At 40.4% G+C, this 19,791-nt stretch overlaps 1 protein-coding gene across 1 annotated transcript; it reads left to right on the top strand.

Annotated features, from left to right (window-relative positions):
- The first annotated feature begins 683 nt into the window (after positions 1–683).
- On the top strand, positions 684–15,636 carry LOC137004382 (zinc finger protein 135-like). The gene is made up of 6 exons (XM_067364645.1): positions 684–843; positions 2,608–2,821; positions 3,375–3,587; positions 5,000–5,779; positions 14,197–14,228; positions 14,738–15,636. Exons 3-6 carry the CDS (start codon positions 3,551–3,553, stop codon positions 15,380–15,382), a joined length of 1,494 nt encoding a protein of 497 aa, XP_067220746.1. The 5' UTR covers positions 684–843; positions 2,608–2,821; positions 3,375–3,550; the 3' UTR covers positions 15,383–15,636.
- The last annotated feature ends 4,155 nt before the right edge of the window (positions 15,637–19,791 follow it).

Below are 19,791 nucleotides of genomic sequence, written 5' to 3'. Positions count from 1 at the left end.
TAAATCTCTTGTAATTCTGAAGCAGGAACATATTTTAAAATAAATTTCAAAGGTTTGTCTCGAAATTAAAGGAAACGGAAACTATACAGGTGCTTTTCACAAAAAAAGGGGGAAAAGTCTATTATCAGACATTAATAGTTTGAAGCACTTCTTACCACAAGAATACGACTATAGGGCATTGTGAGTTAAATGAGGAATTACACTTTATCAAGATACATTATGGACAATGTGAGAGATGCAGCATATCTAGAGTCTAGATGTAATTTCAGTTGAAATGTGATTTGGATGAAAAGCTTCTGCTAAATGCATACATGTGTAATTTTACACTATTGATACAGTAATGACAGTCAGTACAATGTATGTATGTATAATAAATGTATGTCATATAATTGGAAAAAAAAAAATTCTGAATAGACAGTTCAGCATCTTTCTGTTAAATAAGACTAGACTGGCAAAAAGAACTTGAGTCAAAATTTGTCAGCATGTTATCTACGTTTACATGCACCCAGATAATCTTTTTATAGGCAATTAGAAATCCAAACAGAGCTTTCAGAATCTGAAATCTGATGGGATTCATTACAAAATGAGTGCATTTAAACTTCCAGTAGGTGGCAGTAATATACTAAAGAGATCACTAGTTTACCTTGTATATCCTAAAGAACAAATAGAGGAAGATGCACAGAATGAGTGCTGAATGTTGAAGTTAATAATCGACGACTGTAACGACCATGTAGTTTGAATGAACGACAATTGTGGAGTTTTTCGCTGGATGCTGTTTATTTTCAGTCTGTATGTTGTTGCCACACGTCACGTGAGAGATGTTGAACCAACTTGAGACATGAGGTATTTCTAATTTATACGTTAAATGCTCAGGGTTACAGTGAAAAGTTAATAAAGATGAAAGCTCCTAATTTTCTAATGTAAGAATTGATGTTAACATTGATTAACAATAAAAATGCCATAATGTAGAGCTAATGTGTCTAATTTAGACCTGAAAAAGAATACAGAATACAGTTACTTTTGTGTTGATTACATGTCATTCCAACAATGACTGTAAATTATTCATTCAATTCACATTTATTTGTATAGCGCTTTTCAGATACATATCATTTCAAAGCAGCTTTACAGAGAATGCATGTCAACATTACAATTTAAAGAATAATTGCCTAATAATTTAGGCAATTAATTTTACAATCACTATTAGCAGTTTAACTGAACGTAGAAGCAATGAGCTCCTGGAAAAATTAATTACATTAACAATAATTAGGTTATAGAAATTGTGCAATGTGCATGTTGATCCAGATGATTGCGTCCTCTGAAGTCCTCGCAGGAGTTGGCGCCGTCTCTTCATAGGTGTTGGTTATCTGAGGTCTTCTTAATTCATAATTAATTTATTCTCCCTACTATTATTTTTTATCTTTTAAATTTTCCTTTCTTAAAAAAAACTTACTGCTTTTATACATACAGAAGGTCTTCCAGGTTTGTGGAATTGACCAAGAGTTTGATTGACAGGCGATGTAACCAATCATAACGTCATTTGGACTTGAACTTGAAAAATGGTGTGTACTGACACCTTTCCGTGAAACAACATTCCTTATGATGTTCATTCATGTTTATTTGATGCTATAAATGAACTTGTAGAAAGAAATGATCGGTTCAAAAGCCGCTTGAACTGAGGCGCTACAGCGATCTGTCACGACATATTAAAGATCCACAAAATGGTATTTATTGTTTAAATATGTGGCGAGAGATCAGCATGGCTTGTCGGACGTAGCAACAGTAACTAAAGGGGGCAGGTCTTTGTGAACGGTCAATTGACTAGTTGTGACTGAGACTTTCACTGAAAACTAAGACCCAGAGCATTTTTATATTAATAAATATCCTGACGCATCAAAGCTTTATAATGGCGGTGAATGGGATGAATGAGTATGAAGCTGAAGAAAGTACATCATCCAACCACATCCATCCATCATAAAGTACTCCACCACGGCTCCAGTGGGTTAATTAAGGCCTTGTAAAGTGAAGTGATTCATTTGTGTAAGAAAAATATCCATATTTAACGAGTTATTCCTGTTATTCCGCCTTCTGTATTCAACTTACAAAAAAAGCATAACTGACGCAACATAAGCTAAATATGGAAGGCGGTGTGGCGGAAGCTATTTTGCTTGTTAAATATGGATATTTTTTTCCTCAACTTATTTGTCAGCAGAAACTCTTTGACCTAATAAACTTTCTTGAAGATGACTCTGAGATTTTAGGTTAATAATTTAAGAAGTTAATAATGTCAACAATAAAATTAAGTCAATAATGATAAATAATAACATCACAGTTTTTCGGATATCGGTTAATAAATAGCTTTTCGTTAAACTCACAAACTCTTTGCAGTTCAGTCATGAACTCCAGTCTGGGAAACCCTGATGTAATGTAATATTTAAAACATAAATAATGGAATATATATTCTTTCTCTTTGTATTTATATGTCATTTTGTTACATGGTTATCCTATATTCAAATCAGTGTGATAAATGAGTTAGATCAGAAATAAACTAAAAGTAATCTAAAAGTAGTCAGACTATATATTTAGTCACATCTCTCCCCCCCCCCCCAGATCTGGTCCTGTGGGCGTCAGTATCACACAGTGATCACCTACAGTGAAGCTCCTCCCACAACAATTCACCAATAAATACTGGAAGTAGAAGGACAAACTCCAGGTGTAGCAGCTGAAATCTGTGTGAAGATGGAGTTTATTAAAGAGGAGATTGAAGACATGAGTGATCCAGAACCATCCAGAATAAAACATGAAGATACTAAGGAACAAACAGGTTTGTGTCCATTCTTGTTTCTAAATCATTGACTGCTGAGAAACATTAGCCTTAGAATGAAGGAACCAAAAAACCTACACAAATACATAAATTGGGTCAAAAATACCTGTATTGGAATTAGTTTTCTTTAAATAAATAAGTAGGTGTCCTATTAATTAAAATAATGACAAATGTTTTAATACATCAAACATGTTTATTTGTCCACTTTCCTTGAATGCATTTCAAAAAGTAAAATGTAGTATTTTTCAAAAATGCAGTTGTTGTTTTTTTAAAACTTACTTTAAAGTAATTTAGATATTGTAAAGTATATTCGAGTCTGAACAGTTAATCCTCACATTTCTCACAGAACTTGTGAAAAAAATCTTTTCAGACAAAAATGGAACATTTCACATAAGATTTGCACCTTTTTAAGCATAGTTTTCACCTCTTTCTTTGTTTGGGCCCTCGGCTGTCCTTTCCTGAGGCCTTTCTCTACTACATCTGAAATAGCATTTGAAATGTACATTTCAGAAATTTATGACTGTTAAAAAAGTATGTGTTGTATGATTTTAAGTATTGTAGGAATTCAGGGCGAACCAGACAAATTAATCTTCCAGATGATTCATTCAAACCTAATTCCACGCAAAAACTCAACACTCCAGACACCAAATCAACAATCTAGGACCATAAATGAAGTGGACTCCAGCCCGTCTGAGCTAACTAACGAACATCCCCCCCCAGTGAAATTTAATGGCTTTGCAAACTTGTAAAAGAAGAGCCAAACTAAGTAAGTACTTAAGCTGTTTGTAAAATATGTATTGGTTTGAAGAGGTCACAGCTTTAGCCCCACCAAGATAACACCTGGGGCCGGTTTCATAAACTGCTAAGTCTACTCTTACAAGTTAGTCATCAATTTTTTTTTCTTTAAGACTGTTCATAACTTTTTTAAATCGGTTACATAACTTATAGTTGTCTAATTTAATACCAAAAGTAAGGCTGATTACCCCTAACTAACGGTCATACTAGTTCTTAAGATAATGGCTATGTTTATGCAACTGGCCCCAGAAGTTGTTTGATCCCCAAACATAGATACAAAATAGACGAAATGGAATCCACAGGAAAACTGCATCAGATCATCCCAAAACAATTCTAAACGGACTTGTAATCAAATGTCGTTCAACTGCATAATTACATATCATATCTACACACTATATATGTGACCATTATGGTTAGTTTACTCACAATTCATGTAATTGTTATAACTATTGAATGTTTGATTGAAAGTGTGCCTTGTTTTGTATGAATGTAAATCTCTATTCATAACTTAAATTTTGGCTTGAATGAAATCTGTGTAAAATGTAAGCTGTACTCCCTCTCTGCTAATAGCAGGAAAGTTAAGAGACCATAACATGACATAACAAAGCCACCTCTGAAACAAAGACAATACCTAATTGGTCAGAACTCCTCAAAGAGGTTGGACACAAACTCAAGACAATGACAATCAGACTATGAAGATCAAGATTTGGGAGATGAAAATGGGTTAAGAACAAACAGCTATAATTAAGCCATCCAACTATTCTCGTATCACTTTTACTTACTTTTCACCTACTATATAGTAGGGAGATGTGTGTGTGTTTTCAAGTGTAAGTTTTAAGAAAATAAATATTATTGACAAAAATGTATCCAAACATACTGTTGAGTCAAAATTCTGTAGGAAATGAATACGGGTCAATTTGACCCCCTTTAAACATACTTGGGATAGTGATACAAAAATGTGAAAATGATGTTGATTAGGGTCAGAAACATTTTTTTTTTTAAAGAATTCATAAAATATCAAATAGATTAAATTTTTTTAGTGATAAAACAATTTTAAAATCACAGCAATGCATTCTTGGGTTAAAGTATCAAAGCTTTAGTTCACCAGATCTAGTGGCTGTGAAATAATGAGCACTATAAACAGAGAAAATGCAACTCTGTCATCATAGACAAAGTCATAGCAAAAATAACCCTGCCTACACCTTCATTAGTAAATCCTGACAGTAGTTTTTTTTTAATGCCAAAACAGGATTTGTGTTGGCACAAGCTGTTAGTAAATCTGGCACCTGGTCTCTTGTTTTCAGCTATTAAATCATAGTTCACTTGAAATTTCATATTTATCCTCCTTGAACTGAATCTAACTATGTATTATGTTTATTTTAGACCAGATGGAAGTGAAAGAGCAAGAACTGTCTGAAGTCGAGGAGGAACATTGCGACTTCACAACTCAAAAGAGATTCTCATTGATGGAAAACTGTGAACAGAAAACACATAATAAAGTGAGAGATCATGTGTGTTGTGACTGTGGGAAAAGCTTTTCGAAAGCTTGCTGTCTGAGACAGCACCAAAAAATTCATACTGGAGAAAAACCTTACAAGTGCTCATATTGTGACAAGAGTTTCGCTCAGTCAGGAACTCTGAAAATACATGAGCGACTTCATACTGGAGAGAAGCCGTACTGCTGTACTCATTGTGAGAAGAGTTTCAAATGTAAAACTGATCTCAAGTATCATCTCCGTGTTCACTCGGGAGAAAAGCCATATAACTGTGATCAGTGTGGTAAATGTTTTAAATTATCAGCCAACCTAAAAGAACACCTGAAAACTCACATAAACGAGAGGCCTTATGCATGTTCGTTTTGTGGAGAGTTTTTTACTCGGCAGGATCATTGTAAACGACACCAGAAAAAACACACCAGTGAGAAAGATCATGTGTGTTCAAAGTGTGGGAAGAGCTTTATTAGAGCTGACCATCTGAAACAACATCAAAGAATTCATACTGGAGAAAGACCTTACAAGTGCTCATATTGTGACAAGAGATTCGCTCAGTCAGGACTCCTGAAAGAACATGAGCGACTTCATACTGGAGAGAAACCGCACCACTGTGCTCAGTGTGAGAAGAGTTTCAATCGTAAAAGAAGCCTTCTGACTCATATGAAGAAATGTAGTAAGAAGTCGCCACAATGAGAAACATTTAATTTATTAATCTTTTCTCACTGGATAATTACTTTGCAAAATCATTTTTCCCCCCTGGTTGTACAAGAGTCAGTTGCTGTAAAAGGAAAAAAAACCGGACTAAACCGTTGTTGTTTTAGTTTTTTTGCAGATGGCTTAAAATGTCATTAAAACTGCTGCACTAAGTTGCAAGTATGCACAAATATCAATGATTTGCAGTGTTGAGAGGTTTTTGGTAACTGTTCCAGCAAACATTTATTTGTTTTATTGAATTGATAAAATAGATCTGAAACAATAAATTTTATGTTTTAATTAATTGTTTATATTTTTTTCCTTGATGTATATCATATTTATTTTGTTCTGCAAGAAATAGGGAAAATATGTATTTTGTTCATAAATAAGTGTGTGAGTGACGGAAATCCTAAGTATCATAATTCCACCATGGATATTTCCAGAACCTATGGTTAACTTAGACTTAATTAAAAAGAAAAAGGAATGGTTGGAGAATGGAACAGGGGGAAAAAATCAATTTAATACAAGAATTCATTAACAAAAAATATAATGGATATTAATACAGATGACTCTAAAGATCCAGGTAATGGGCATATAGTTGGCATTGATATTCCAGAACTCAAAGTAAAGATCAATAAAAGAATATCCAATCATGTTTTTGTATATACAGCTGAACTAGTGGCAGTTTCTCTGGGTTTGCAATGGGTGGAGGAAGTCACAGAATGATAATATATTCAGACTCAGCAGCAATATTACAGACTCTTATTTCTAGTAAAACAACTAGAGAAGATATTTTAATAGAAATGTATACAGCATTGTTAAATTTAGAAAGATTGCAAATAGATGATGGTTTGATTTGTTGGATAGACCTGCACATATAGGAATCTTAGGTAATTAGGAAGCTGATAAATTAGTGAAAAAAGTATCAAATCTTACTGATAAAATTGAGATTTCTCTTGGAAAATGAAGGTAAAACTGTAATAAAAAGTAATATTGACAAAAATTGGCAAAAAATATGGGACTTAGATAATTAAGGAAGAGAATATTACAGAGTTCAAAAAACATAAAGTTAAAACATGTTATTTCTTATGAGTAAAATAAGAATAAAAATAAAAACTCAGATACGTACATGAGGTATGTAATTGTAAAGAAAATGTAGGAAATTTCAGGAAGAGAGAAGAAAATGTAAAGAATGTATTATTAAAATAGGGATGGAATGGGATATAAGAAGTATTTTAGGTATAGGAAATTCTCAAAGTGAAGTTGTTGAGGCATAAAGTTTATGCAAGAAACAGGTATAGGTAAAAGAATTTAAAAAATGATCAACGAAGCCATGATTTTACACGCTCCAATATAGTAGGTGGCGGTTTGCACCTTTAACGATGGTCTGTAACCCGCCATAAAACTAAAAGAAGAAGAGTCAATCAGGTATGTCTCTGCATTAAATAGTGAAAATATGCTGTATTAAGTTAAGAATAAGTAAGAATTGTATTTATTATAAAAGTACCATAAAACCAGAAAAAGTTTCTGCCAACAGTTTGATGTATTTTTGGATTTTTATTAAAACTAACCTTTGGTAAATCAAAGATCTGATATTTGATAGTCAGAGACCTGTTCCCTTTCGATACTTCACTCGTACTGCGTATGGGGAAAGGTCTCCCTTTTTCCCCGCTGCTGAAGCCTTTTTCAATAACGCAGTGTAACTGCACCGTCATTGGTTCACTCATAGACAAGTTGTTGAACCAATGACGGCGCGGCATAGCTGCGCGGCCTATGGCGACAAAGCGTGCGAATATTCCCGCCGAAATGGGCGGGGTTAAGGGCTATATAAGCAGGCGTTTCGCCATAGGATTTCAGTGTTTTCTCCTTCAGCGACAACCTCATCATCTCCTCGCTGATCTCCGCCTGAAGCCGAGAAGCTCGCCGCCTTCCTGACTGCTCTCGCCGCCGTCTGAAGAGGCTCCCGCAGCGGACTCGCCTGGACTCGCCGGACTGAGGACAGCGCCGGCGCCCTCTCCGACTGCAGCGTCAGCGCCGTCGCCGAGTCGCCGCCTCCCGCTTCCCGCTCCCGGCCGCTTCCTGTGTGTCCCCTGCCGCCATCCGGCGCGCCGTCTTGAGAGCTTCACCGCGGCTTAACGCCGCTCTAAAAGAGCGAATTTCAGCGGTTTTCACCGCTTCTAGAGCTTCCGCGGCCCTCGCCGCTCTAAAAGAGCCACCCAAGTGCCGTTTTCACGGCAACGGCGTCTTCTCAGATGCCCCGCCACTTGTGTGGCACGTGCAGGGCCCCCCTGCACGACGGTGATGGTCACAGCGAGTGCGTCGCTTGCCTGGGCAAGCCCCATGCAGACGGCGCGCTCGCTGGGGACTCATGCCCACACAGCGAGCAGCGCCCTTTTTTCCCGAGGTCCACGAGGAGCTGACGAAGTCGTGGCTCGCTCCGTACTCCGCCCGCCTTCATACCACGCACCGCTCCGCCCTCACTGCCGTCGACGGCGCCGAGGAAAAGGGATACGAGCACCTGCCACCCCTTGACGAAGCAGTGGCTGCTCACCTCTGCCCTCCCGCGGCTGTGGGATGGAAAGCTAAGAGGTCACTCCCTTCCAAGCCCTGCCGAACTACTTCTACCTTAGCTGGTCGAGCTTACACTTCGGCAGGACAGGCCGCTTCTGCGCTACACTCCATGGCCATATTCCAAGTCTTCCAGGCCAAACTCCTCCGCTCTCTGGACGAGTCTGGGATTGACGCGCCGGCTTTCAAGGACCTTCGCAGCGCTACTGACCTTGCCCTGCGAGCCACGAAGGCTACGGCTCAGGCCATCGGCCGTTCCATGGCCAGCCTAGTAGTGTTGGAGCGCCACCTGTGGCTTAACTTGACGGAGATCAAGGACAATGACAAGACGGCCTTCTTAGACGCCCCGGTCTCTCCCTCTGGTCTCTTCGGCCCTGCAGTGGATGGCTTCACTGAACGCTTCACAGCGGCACAGAAATCGTCTCAGGCCATGAGACATTTCCTGCCCAAGCGCTCCAGCTCTGCTTCCAGCCGCCCCAGGACTGCGTCGGCTCAGCAGCACAAGCCCGCTCCACCTGCAGCACCGCAGTCAGCGCCACCTAAGGAGCAACGCCAGCGCTCGCGCTCTGCCAAGCGCCATCCCTTCCCGAGACGCCAGGGACCCCGGCCCAAGATTGTGCTGGACCCGGTGCCTCCGAAGTCATCCTGATCTGCCAGGAAGGAAGAGGATGGGGAATCGTCCCGTCGCGACCGGACCACCCCAAAAGCTCCCACGAACATTTTCCCCTCCGCCTCGTTTAAATCCGGGCGTGGGAAACATGTTTCAAGTGACAACTGGGCCCACAACTGTTGCGCCCACTCCAAACGCCGTTTTCACGGCGAACAAATTTTTATATCATCTAAAAGGGAGCAAATTTCCTCTTCCGCTACTCTCGGTGTACAACCCCCTCAGCGGCGGTCTGTCACACGATATCATTCAACCCCTTGCCACTCGGGCCGAGGCTTGGCAGGCCATCCCCGATGTGTCAGATTGGGTCATGGGGATCGTAACTCAGGGTTACTCGCTCCAGTTTGCACGCCGGCCCCCTCGCTTCGGCGGGGTGCTTCAAACTTTGGTCAATCCGGACGACGCCCATGTCCTCCGAGCCGAAGTCATGACGTTGCTAAGAAAAGGAGCTGTGGAAATAGTTCCCCCCGCGGAAAGCGAGTCAGGCTTCTACAGCCGCTATTTTCTGGTCCCCAAGAAAGATGGTGGTCTCACACCCATCCTGGATCTCAGACTTTTGAATCATTCCCTCATGAGACGGAAGTTCAAAATGCTGACACTGAAACAGATCCTCGCGCACATCTGCTCCGAGGACTGGTTCTGCTCGCTGGACCTGAAGGATGCGTATTTTCACATCCAGATAGCCCCTCGTCACAGACGATTCTTGAGATTCGCATACGAGGGAGTGGCATACCAATATACGGTCCTGCCCTTCGGGCTGTCTCTGGCTCCTCGCACTTTCACCAAGTGCATGGACGCGGCACTTTCCCCTCTCAGACAGGCGGGAATCCGAGTCCTGAATTATCTCGACGACTGGCTCATTCTAGCCCGTTCGCGAGTCGAGCTGGAACACCACAGATCCGTGCTCCTCAGCCATTTACAATGCCTGGGTCTCAGGATCAACGCAACCAAGAGCTTGCTGTGCCCCACTCAACGAATATCATTTCTGGGATGTTTTCCCAGTTTTCGACTCAGTCCATATGACGGCAGTAGTCTCGCCAGAGCGCACTCTGACGATTCAGCAGCTCACAGCCTCAGTCAAGAACAGAGCCTGCCTCCCTCTGAAGTTTTTTCAGAGGCTGCTAGGGCTAATGGCTTCCGCCTCTCCGGTACTACAGCTCGGCCTTCTTCGGATGCGGCCTCTTCAGTACTGGTTGAAGTTCCGGGTTCCTCCCAGCGCTTGGCGGCACGGCCGCCTTCGCCTCAAGGTCAATCAGGCCTGTCTTCTAGCCCTGAAACCTTGGACGAACCCTGTATGGTTCAAGCGCGGAGTGCCCTTACAGGCGGTCTCACGAAGGACGGTGCTAGCAACAGACGCCTCCAACTCGGGTTGGGGCGCTGTGTGCGACGGCAGACCTGCCTTCGGCTCATGGAGCCAAGAGGAAAGCCTTCTGCACATCAACTGTCTAGAGATGCTAGCAGTGATGAAGGCCCTTCAGTTCTTTCAGGCTCATTTGACAGGGCGTCACGTTCTAGTCCAATCGGACAGTATGACAGTGGTGTCATATTTAAACAACCAGGGCGGTCTCTCGTCCAGCCGCTTATGCGCTCTGGCGAAACGTCTACTGGAATGAGCTCTTCCGAGGCTTCAGTCGCTCAGAGCGACTCATGTTCCTGGCAGGAACAATCTGGGTGCAGATATGCTGTCACGGAGCAACGTCCCCTCCGACGAGTGGACGCTCCATCCCCAGGTTGTCCTCAGGATTTGGGAGCTCTTCGGGAAGGCAAAGATAGACCTCTTCGCCTCAGAAGACAACTCTCATTGCCCAACATTTTTCTCGAAGGAGGTCGACGCTCTGGCCCATTCATGGCCCAGCACGCTCCTTTACGCTTTTCCTCCGATCGCCCTGATCCCTCAGGTCATCAGGCGCATCAGAGAAGACCAACACAGAGTCCTTCTAGTGGCCCCGCTCTGGAGGAACCAGATTTGGTCCTCGGAGCTGTTCAAGCTCTCTCTGAGAGCCCCGTGGCCGATCCCCCTGAGACGGGACCTCCTCTCTCAGGCGAACAGGGCAATCTGGCACCCACAGCCGGAGCTCTGGGCTCTGCACCACTGGTCCCTCGATGGGAGCCTACTAACCTCCCCAGGGACGTCCTAAATACCATTTCTCAGGCTAGAGCGCCGTCCACGAGACGCCTCTACGACCAGAAATGGTCGGTCTTTGCTGACTGGTGTTCGTCACGCAACATAGACCCAATGGAGAGTGACGTATCTTCTATACTGTCTTTCCTCCAAGAACGCTTGGAAATGGGGCGCACCCCTTCCACGCTCAAGGTTTACGTAGCAGCCATTGCAGCGTTCCATGCTCCTATTGCTGGCCAATCAGTGGGACGAAACGGACTTGTCATCCGTTTCCTGAGGGGCGCTAGGCGATTGAATCCTCCTCGCCCCTCACCGTTCCCTCCTGGGACCTGTCTTTGGTCCTCAGGGCCTTAAAAGGAGCCCCATTTGAACCAATGGGCTCAGTCGACCTCAGGCCATTGACGCTAAAAACCGCCTTGCTGTTAGCACTGGCCTCGGTTAAGCGTGTTGGCGATTTGCAGGCCCTCTCTGTGAGCCCTGCATGCCTCGAATTCGGGCCTGGAGACTCTAAGGTCGTTCTGAAACCCAGGCATGGCTACGTCCCTAAGGTGCTCTCAACGCCGTTTAGAGCTCAGGTCATCTCGCTCTCTGCTCTGCCCCCTTCGACGGAAGAGCAAGGGCTGGAGTTACTCTGCCCTGTCAGGGCATTGAGGACCTACATAGAGCGATCGCAGTCTTTCAGACAGTCAGATCAGCTCTTTGTCTGTTTTGGAGGCCACACCAAAGGATCTCCGGTCTCAAAACAGCGCATTTCTCGTTGGATAGTGGACGCTATTACGCTGTGCTACTCCTCACTGGGAGCCGAATGCCCCATAGGAGTCAGAGCCCACTCCACTAGAGGGATGGCCTCCTCATGGGCTTGGTCCAACGGAGTTTCCATCCAAGACATCTGTGTGGCGGCCGGCTGGTCTTCGCCGTCCACCTTTGTCAGGTTTTACCATCTCGATGTCCCGACCTTACAGGCTCGAGTCCTTTCAGTGTGATTAGCGGCCTCAGATGAGCTCCGCCTCACACTATCATGGAAATAAATTTCCTCTAAGTGTAACGCAAGGGTTCGGTAAGGGCTTGCCCTCTCGCTTGTCTTTTTGGCCCCCTCTCAGGTGTCCAAACTTCAAGCTATATCGTTCCCAGCCGTGGCACGGCGTGGTTGAATTCGTTCCCCATACGCAGTACGAGTGAAGTATCGAAAGGGAACGTACTCGGTTACTAACGTAACCTCGGTTCCCTGAGATACGGAACGAGTACTGCGATACTTGCCGTGCCACGAGGCTGCGGCTCAGGGTCGTCGCTTCAGTCGAATGACACTGAAATCCTATGGCGAAACGCCTGCTTATATAGCCCTTAACCCCGCCCATTTCGGCGGGAATATTCGCGCGCTTTGTCGCCATAGGCCGCGCAGCTATGCCGCGCCGTCATTGGTTCAACAACTTGTCTATGAGTGAACCAATGACGGTGCAGTTACACTGCGTTATTGAAAAAGGCTTCAGCAGCGGGGAAAAAGGGAGACCTTTCCCCATACGCAGTACTCGTTCCGTATCTCAGGGAACCGAGGTTACGTTAGTAACCGAGTACGATTTCTTGTTTTCTGTTATTAAATCAGAGTTCACCTGAATTTATCATCATTTAATGGATTCTAACTGCTTAAAATGTTTATTTCAAACCAGATGGAAGTGAAAGAGGAAAAACAATAAATTAAGTGAAATTTCAATGGTGATGATGCTGAGATAGAGAAAATGCAACTCTGTCATCATAGACAAAGTTGACAGAAAACACATAAAGTGAGAGATCATGTGTTGTGACTGTGGGAAGAGCTTTACTAGAGCTGACAGTCTGAAAAAGCACCAAAGAATTCATGCAGGAGAAAAACCTTACAAGTGCTCATATTGAGACAAGAGTTTCACTCGGTTTGGAACTCTGAAAATACATGAGCGAGTTCATACTGGAGAGAAACCGCACTACTGTACTCGGTGTGAGAAGAGTTTCAATCGTTAAAGAAGCCTTCTGATTCATATGAAGCAATGTAGTAAGAAGTCGCCACAACGAGCAACATTTTATTCATTCATCTTTTCTCACTGGATAATTACTTTGCAAAATCTGTTTTCCCCCTGGTTGTACAAGAGTCCATTGCTGTATAGAACCCAAAACAGAAGCTGTAAAATGTTAAACTGACTTTCTTAATTTGCAGATGGTTTAAAATGGCATTAAAACTGCTGCAGTAAGTTGCAAATTTGTACAAAAATATTTTATAGTGTTGAGTTTTGTTTTATTTTTTGTAAACCCTACAATGAGACTAGTTTAATGCCTACTGTTCCAGCTAACTTTTATTTATTTATTGAATTGGTAAAATAGACCTGAAACGATACCTTAACTGATTATTTTTACTTGATGTATATCATATTTATTTTGTTCTGCAAGAGAGAGGGAAAATATGTATTTTTGTTTATAAATAATATTTTTGAGTTCGTTCTGTAAGTGACGTCATCTGTAATGGACCGGTCGCGCGCGCTTGCTCGGAACAGCCTGTGACTGGAGAGAGTCGGTCAGGTAAGTCTCTGATGTTCTTTGCGTTAAAGAGTGAAATATGCTGTATTGAGTTTCGAGCTGGTATTAATTATAGAAGTGCCATAAACCCTGAACAAGTTTATGTATGCGCTTTTCTGTCAACAGTTCGATGTATTTTTGTCGTTTTATTAACGCATGTCTTTGTTTTATGTTGCCGCCAAATTAGAGCGCGGGATTTTCTCTGTTTCTCCACATATAATTTTGGAGGATTGTGCCTCTTGAAATGTCGTTTAGTGTAATAAAAGCGTATAGCTTTCATTTTAATGTTAAAATGTATGTTTATAGCCATATCTGTGACCTGTGTATTCAATGAATTCCAGTTATTAGGGAAACATTTTGACTATTAATGAGAATGACTGAAATATTCTTTGGGTCATCACAAATCTGATTCATGATAGATACATGATCTCTTCTATTCTGTTATCAGTGTTCACATGAATTTTCACTTTCTAACTACTTAATCTTTTTATTTTAGACCAGATGGAAGTGAAAGAGCAAAGACAAGAAGTACTAAATGCAGATTAAATAAAAACACAGAAAAAAATAAGAAGGACAAACTCCAGGTGTAGCAACTGAAATCTGTGTGACAGTTAAAGATGGAGTTTATTAAAGAGGAGATTGAAGACATGAGTGATCCAGAACTATCCAGAATAAAACATGAAGAAACTGAGGAACATATAGGTTGGTGTCCATTCTTAATTCTTCATTGTTGACTGCTTTGGTAGATGTTAATAAACAGTAAATGGATGATAAATAATAATAAAAATCTTGTATATAGCAGTTGTCAAACACATTTTAATATTAACAAGTGAATGACATAACAAACCTTTGCCACATGAAAGATCTGATACCTGATCTGTTGATTTCTGCTATTAAATCAGGGTTGAATCACTTGAACTTATTCTAACTTGATGTGTATTTTAGACCAGGTGGAAGTGAAACGGCAAAGAGAAGATCTTAATGAAGAGGAGGAGGAACATCATAACTTTAAAATTCAAAGAACAAATGCCAACAAGCTGCACACCTGCACTCAGTGTGGAAAGAGTTTCACAGAAAAAGGATACCTTAACAAACACATGAGAATTCACACTGGAGAAAAACCGTTTACATGCACTCAGTGTGAAAAGAGTTTTTCCCAAGCATCAAGTCTCAGACATCATTTGCTCTGTCATTCCGGAGAAAAGCCATTTAACTGTGATCATTGTGGTAAAGATTTTAATTCATCATCATATCTAAAGCAACACCTAAAATTTCATTCAGGTGAGAGGCCTTATGTGTGTTTTTTCTGTGGAAATAGTTTTTTGTGGCTGAACAGTTTTAAACAGCACCAGAAAACCCATATTGAAAGGAGAGATCATGTGTGTTGTGATTGCGGGAAGAGCTTTATTACATCTAGTCATTTGAAACGACACCAAAGAATTCATACTGGAGAAAGACCTTACAAGTGCTCATATTGTGACAAGAGTTTTGCTCATTCCGGGACCCTGAAATCACATGAGCGAGCTCATACTGGAGAGAAGCCGTACCACTGTACTGAGTGTGGCAAGAGTTTCAAACATAAAAGAAGCCTTCTGACACACATGAAGAAATGTCATAAGACGTCACAATCGGTAACATTTCATTTTCATGTCAAATACGTTCAAGTAAATGGAACAAAATGAACAAAATATGGTGTTTCCCCCAAAAGCACAATATCATCTACTTTAACTTTGAATTTGGCAACTAGAACTAGAAGACTTGTTTGCAGTGTAATGGCCACCTAACATTAAATATTGTTCATGACATCAATGTTGATGTGTCGTATCTGATTGCTTGGAGTATTCACATCAATGAACAAGTAAAGGATTTGGTTGGAATATTACTACAACAGAAGTCTATGGTTTAAAGAGATTTGAGTAAGTAAGAGTATGTAAGAGAGTATGGGCAAACACAGTATGAGGTAATGTCCCTCCATGGATATTTCCAATTCCCAATGTTGACTTTAAAGGTGCTCTAAGTGATCCTGGGTGGATGTAACTTCCTGTTGACGTTCAAAGTGTTGTCAAACAAAACAGAGGCTAGCTAGACCACGTTTTTTTTTTAGAGTGTGTTCAGGAGACAGGCAGCTAGCGGATAGTGAGGAGATGTTTGCTGTATGTTTGCTTTTGGCCTAAAAACGTGTGACATCACTTAGAGCACCTTTAAGAAAGAATGGAATGACAGGAATGCTGATAATATTATTTGGTTCATGAATATGTTAAGTGAAAATATCTACCATTATTCACTAATGAATCTAAAGATTCAAGGAATGATCATGTAGGAGTAGGAGTGTACATACCAGAGTTTGATGTGACCATATGTAAAAGAATTAACGATAAATTATCTGTATTTACAGCTGAGGTAGTCGCTTCAATCTTAGGGTTGCAATGGGTAGAAGAAGTAAAACCTCAAAGAATAATCATCTGCTATGACTCTGTTGCAGCTCTCAATAGCTTTATTTCAACTGTAACGATAAGAGATGATTTATTGCAAGAAATATTCATGATAATGCTAAGAATAGAGGGAATTGGAATTAATGAACAGTTTTGTTGGGTTCCAGCTCAAATTGGTGTGGAGGGCAATGAGATAGCAGATTTGCCTGCAAAGAATGCACTTGAAATAAGGAAAATAATGAGTGTCCCCTTTTTAATAAAGTCATTAATTAAAGGGTTAGTTTACTCAAAAATGAAATTTCTGTACTCGCCCTCATGACGTTAAACACCCGTAAGACCTTCTTTCATTTTTGGGAACGGATTAAGGCCCTGTTGACACAAAGCCAGATCTTTCCCTATTTGTTCATCAAAGAAAGATAAAGATTTTGTGTTTTTGCACACAAAAGGTCACTTCATATTTTTAAGGTTGAAACACTGCAGTCACGCTAACTGTTTGAACTTTTCTGGACCTTCAATGTGGTAATTCCATTGCTTTCAATGGAGGATAAAAAACCTCTCAGATTTCACCAAAAATGTGTGTTCCGAAGTTGAACGAAGGTCTTACGGGTGTAGAACAACATGAGGGTGAGTAACTAAAGACAGAAGTTTAATTTTTGGGTGAACTAAACCTTTATAAGAGAATCATGGAAGAAAAAGTGGGACATGGATAACAAAGGGAGACATTATTATAATATTCAGAAATTGATTAATCAAGGCTTTTAAAGGGAAATGCAGAAGAGAAGAAGTGATTATAAAGATCAAGAATTGGACATACTGGTTTAAATATATATATATATATATATATATATATATATATATATATATATATATATATATATATATATATATATATATAAATTCTTCATTTCCATTTAATATATATATATATATATATATATATATATATATATATATATAGAAAGGAGCATGAGTTGAAACAAAAATGGAGTTTAAAGGAGAGTTTGGGGACAGATGAGAAAATGTGTACATGAAGTACGCTACATGAAGCACCTGAACAGGTTGATTGCGACCTGCCATAAAACAAGAGGAAGATGGTGCGTTCAAGTCATGTCGGAAAGTTCGTAGGCTATTTATGAGCTGAATGCACGTGAACGCCACCATGATGTCGAAAAATAAGAGTGGTACATTTGGGATTTTCTTTAAGCACCAGTCTGTAAGAGTTGGGAGAGTACCAGTGAGAAACATAGCAGAACTACAATATTATAGGTAGCCTATTTAGTAGTGACATTGTCCAGCTTTTGTATTTACATATTATGGAACGATAAAGTTTACAGTAGCTTCATAAATTAAAACGCCCCTTACGAAAATTAATCATGGTTTTACTATGGTAAAACTGTAGTTAACCATGACCGTCTGGTGCGATTCATGGTTTTAAAACCACCTGGTGCACATTCTTTGTTCTTCATTTTCTTTTAGTTAAAGCCCTGTATTTATGTGAAATCCATTAAATCTTACTCAGAGGAAACTTGAACGCACCAGGGTAGTGTTTCCCAAAAGCATCGTAAGCCTAAGTTGATAGTAGCTCCATATGCTTTTGGGAAACTGCCCAGAGCGTTCCTTGAGTGACGTCATTAGTATTGGCCCGGTGTTGCAGTCGATTCTGTTCCCTTTGGAATGTGTGTTCCCCCTGCTGACTGCGCATGCGACATGAAACACCGCTGGATGAACGGAAAGCGAAGGAGGACAAAAATATTGGCGCTACGTTTAAATGTCTTGCACTGTAGCATAATAAAATGATTCTCACTGTCCAGTTTTATTTCTGTGAATTGAATTAATCTTGGACTTGTTCATAGTTTATGTATTATGCCTGTATTTACTTTATTATGCCTGAATTTATTCAGTTGAATTGTGCCAACACAAATTAGCTTATGTCCAAACTTGATGCCTCATATTACTGCATTTTTATTTTTTAGCATTATTATTATAGCAAAAATACAGAGATGACATGTTTATGATATACAACAACAGTATACAAAATGTATTAACAATATTCACTGTTTCCAAAGTAGCCTACACATGCTAAAATTTGAGTTCCTCAAATTATTGTCACAAGGGAAACAGATACTATGTTATATTTTGTTCCTTGTATAAAATAAAAATGAATAAATATATATGGATACAATTATATGTTGTCATTATTGCCTTCTTTAATATTTTTCACATGCAAGATGCAAGGGTGCAATATAACATTCTTAACAAAATTAATGTGTAATTTCAAAGGGCACTAATGAAATCAATCAATCAAGAAGAAAAAGTGTTTGGAGGCAACAAGGTATTTTTCATGCAACACAATCAGATGTAGTGTTATTGTGAAACATGTATGCTTGAAAGAAAACTCTTGTTTGTAGAGCCCTGATGATGGCAAAAGGTGTCTCAGTTTCACACTGGGTTTGTGAAAGCCTGCCTCACCCACTTCAGAGGGACACTATTTCATGTGGCGTGTTTGCTTTGAAGGTGTGATAGCATTATATAAAAATATTAAATGTCCATTGAAATGGTACAATACTTTAAAGTTAATTTGTCTTATTACTTCAGTTTGCAGAACACATTGTGCAAAATTCTACAATAAACTTCTCCAGTGAGCCACAAGACATAACACGGTTCAGAATGGAGATTGCTTTACCACTGCTACACCAATCTGGTATGGCTACTTATGAATACCATTGATGTGCTTTTTGGTGTGCACCTTCACTAGTGTTGTACCTCCATAGATGACCTAAGTGAACTGTGCCACTTTTGTGGAGAGGCAGAAACAGTTGAATACACTGGAGGAGAGACTGAAACATTTGAAGACTCTGAAGTTCTTTTATGTTGACAGATTGCTTGTGACTACTGCGGGCGGTGGTTCCATTTAAAATGTGTGGGCAATCCATCTACAGAGAAAGAATACAAATGTGTTTCTTGCAATAAATGACTCAGTTATGAAGCCTTTGTTTTTGGAGGGTTTTTTTTCTCAATTTTCACTTTGGGTAAACTCTTTTCTTTTATAAAATTTGCCATTTAAAATCACCTGTGAACTCCTTGTGGTTCAAATAGGCCTGCAATGGAGGCTTCTGTACTAACCAAAGCCTTAATAAACATGGCATTAAAATCTGTAGTGCATTTTAAATTGGAAAAGGAATAAAGATTTAAAAAAATAAAATAAATAAATAAAAAATGCTTAAAAAAAATACCACCTTCGAGGGGAAAAATAGTTTTTTGAACCTTTTGGGTTCCCATGCTTGTGAAAAGGGGAACACAGATTCTGAAGGGAACAATCAAATTTGCATTAATGCTAAATGGTAATATGAGGCATAAAGTTTGGACATAAGCTAATTTGTGTTGGCACAATTCAAATTTATAAATTCAGGCATAATACATAAACTATGAACAAGTCCAAGATTAATTTAATTCACAGAAATAAAACTGGACTGAATCATTTTATTATGCTACAGTGCAAGACATTTAAACGTAGCGCCAATATTTTTGTCCTCCTTCGCTTTCCGTCCATCCAGCGGTGTTTCATGGCGCATGCGCAGTCAGCAGGGGGAACACACATTCCAAAGGGAACAGAATCGACTGCAACACCGGTCGCAGTCATCTCAGTCAGAACAACAGCC

Source organism: Chanodichthys erythropterus, chromosome 17 (genome assembly GCF_024489055.1).
Source record: "Chanodichthys erythropterus isolate Z2021 chromosome 17, ASM2448905v1, whole genome shotgun sequence".
In the NCBI taxonomy this organism is placed as follows: domain Eukaryota; kingdom Metazoa; phylum Chordata; class Actinopteri; order Cypriniformes; family Xenocyprididae; genus Chanodichthys; species Chanodichthys erythropterus.
This window is presented reverse-complemented; position numbering and strand designations above follow the sequence as displayed.